Below are 606 nucleotides of genomic sequence, written 5' to 3' on the forward strand. Positions count from 1 at the left end.
TGTCACCTCGGTCTGTGCTTCGTTACCTCCGTTCGGTCTAGCTTGGCTGGTACATACAACCCCCACCCTTACACACTCCCTCCCTCTCGCTCTATTGCGTTGGGTTTGGTTCAGTTTGGGCTGGTACCTACATCTCAAACCCTCCCTCCCTCCCTCGCTCCCCCCTCCCCACACTCCCTCCCTCCTTCCCTCCCTCCCCACACACCCTCCCACCCACCGCCGTGTCCACGTGTACCAGCGCCGACCTCTTGGCCACACGCAGTGGCACCACCTCCACCACCAGCGGCCGCACCGCCGCCCGCGCCCGGGACATCAGCGTCCCCGCCCGGGACGCCGCCAGCTTGACGCCGCCGCTACTGCCGACCCCGCTGCTACTGCCGCCGACCCCGCTGCTGCTACTGCCGCGCTTCGGCAGGCTGCCGCTGCGGCTGCCGCTGCCGCTGCGGCGGCTGCTGCTGGCGGTGCTACTGCGGGTGCCGCTGCGGAGGGGCGCCCCGCCGCCGGCGCCAGCCTTGCTACTGCCAGCGCCTTTGCTACTGCCGCCGGCGCCTTTGGCCTTACTGGCGGCGCCGCCGCCGCTGCCGTTTGTGTTTTGCGGCTCTGCCC

General features: G+C 70.1%; 1 protein-coding gene across 1 annotated transcript in view; it reads right to left on the reverse strand.

The window, feature by feature from the left end:
• The window catches only part of CHLRE_14g633300v5 (uncharacterized protein), a 38906-nt gene that overhangs the window by 3814 nt on the left and 34486 nt on the right, over positions 1-606 (reverse strand). The window contains exon 48 of the mRNA XM_043070458.1: positions 246-600. Coding sequence (XP_042917131.1) covers positions 246-600 — 355 coding nt within the window. The remainder of the gene's footprint in view (positions 1-245; positions 601-606) is intronic.

Source organism: Chlamydomonas reinhardtii, chromosome 14 (assembly GCF_000002595.2).
Source record: "Chlamydomonas reinhardtii strain CC-503 cw92 mt+ chromosome 14, whole genome shotgun sequence".
Classification (NCBI taxonomy): Eukaryota; Viridiplantae; Chlorophyta; class Chlorophyceae; order Chlamydomonadales; family Chlamydomonadaceae; genus Chlamydomonas; species Chlamydomonas reinhardtii.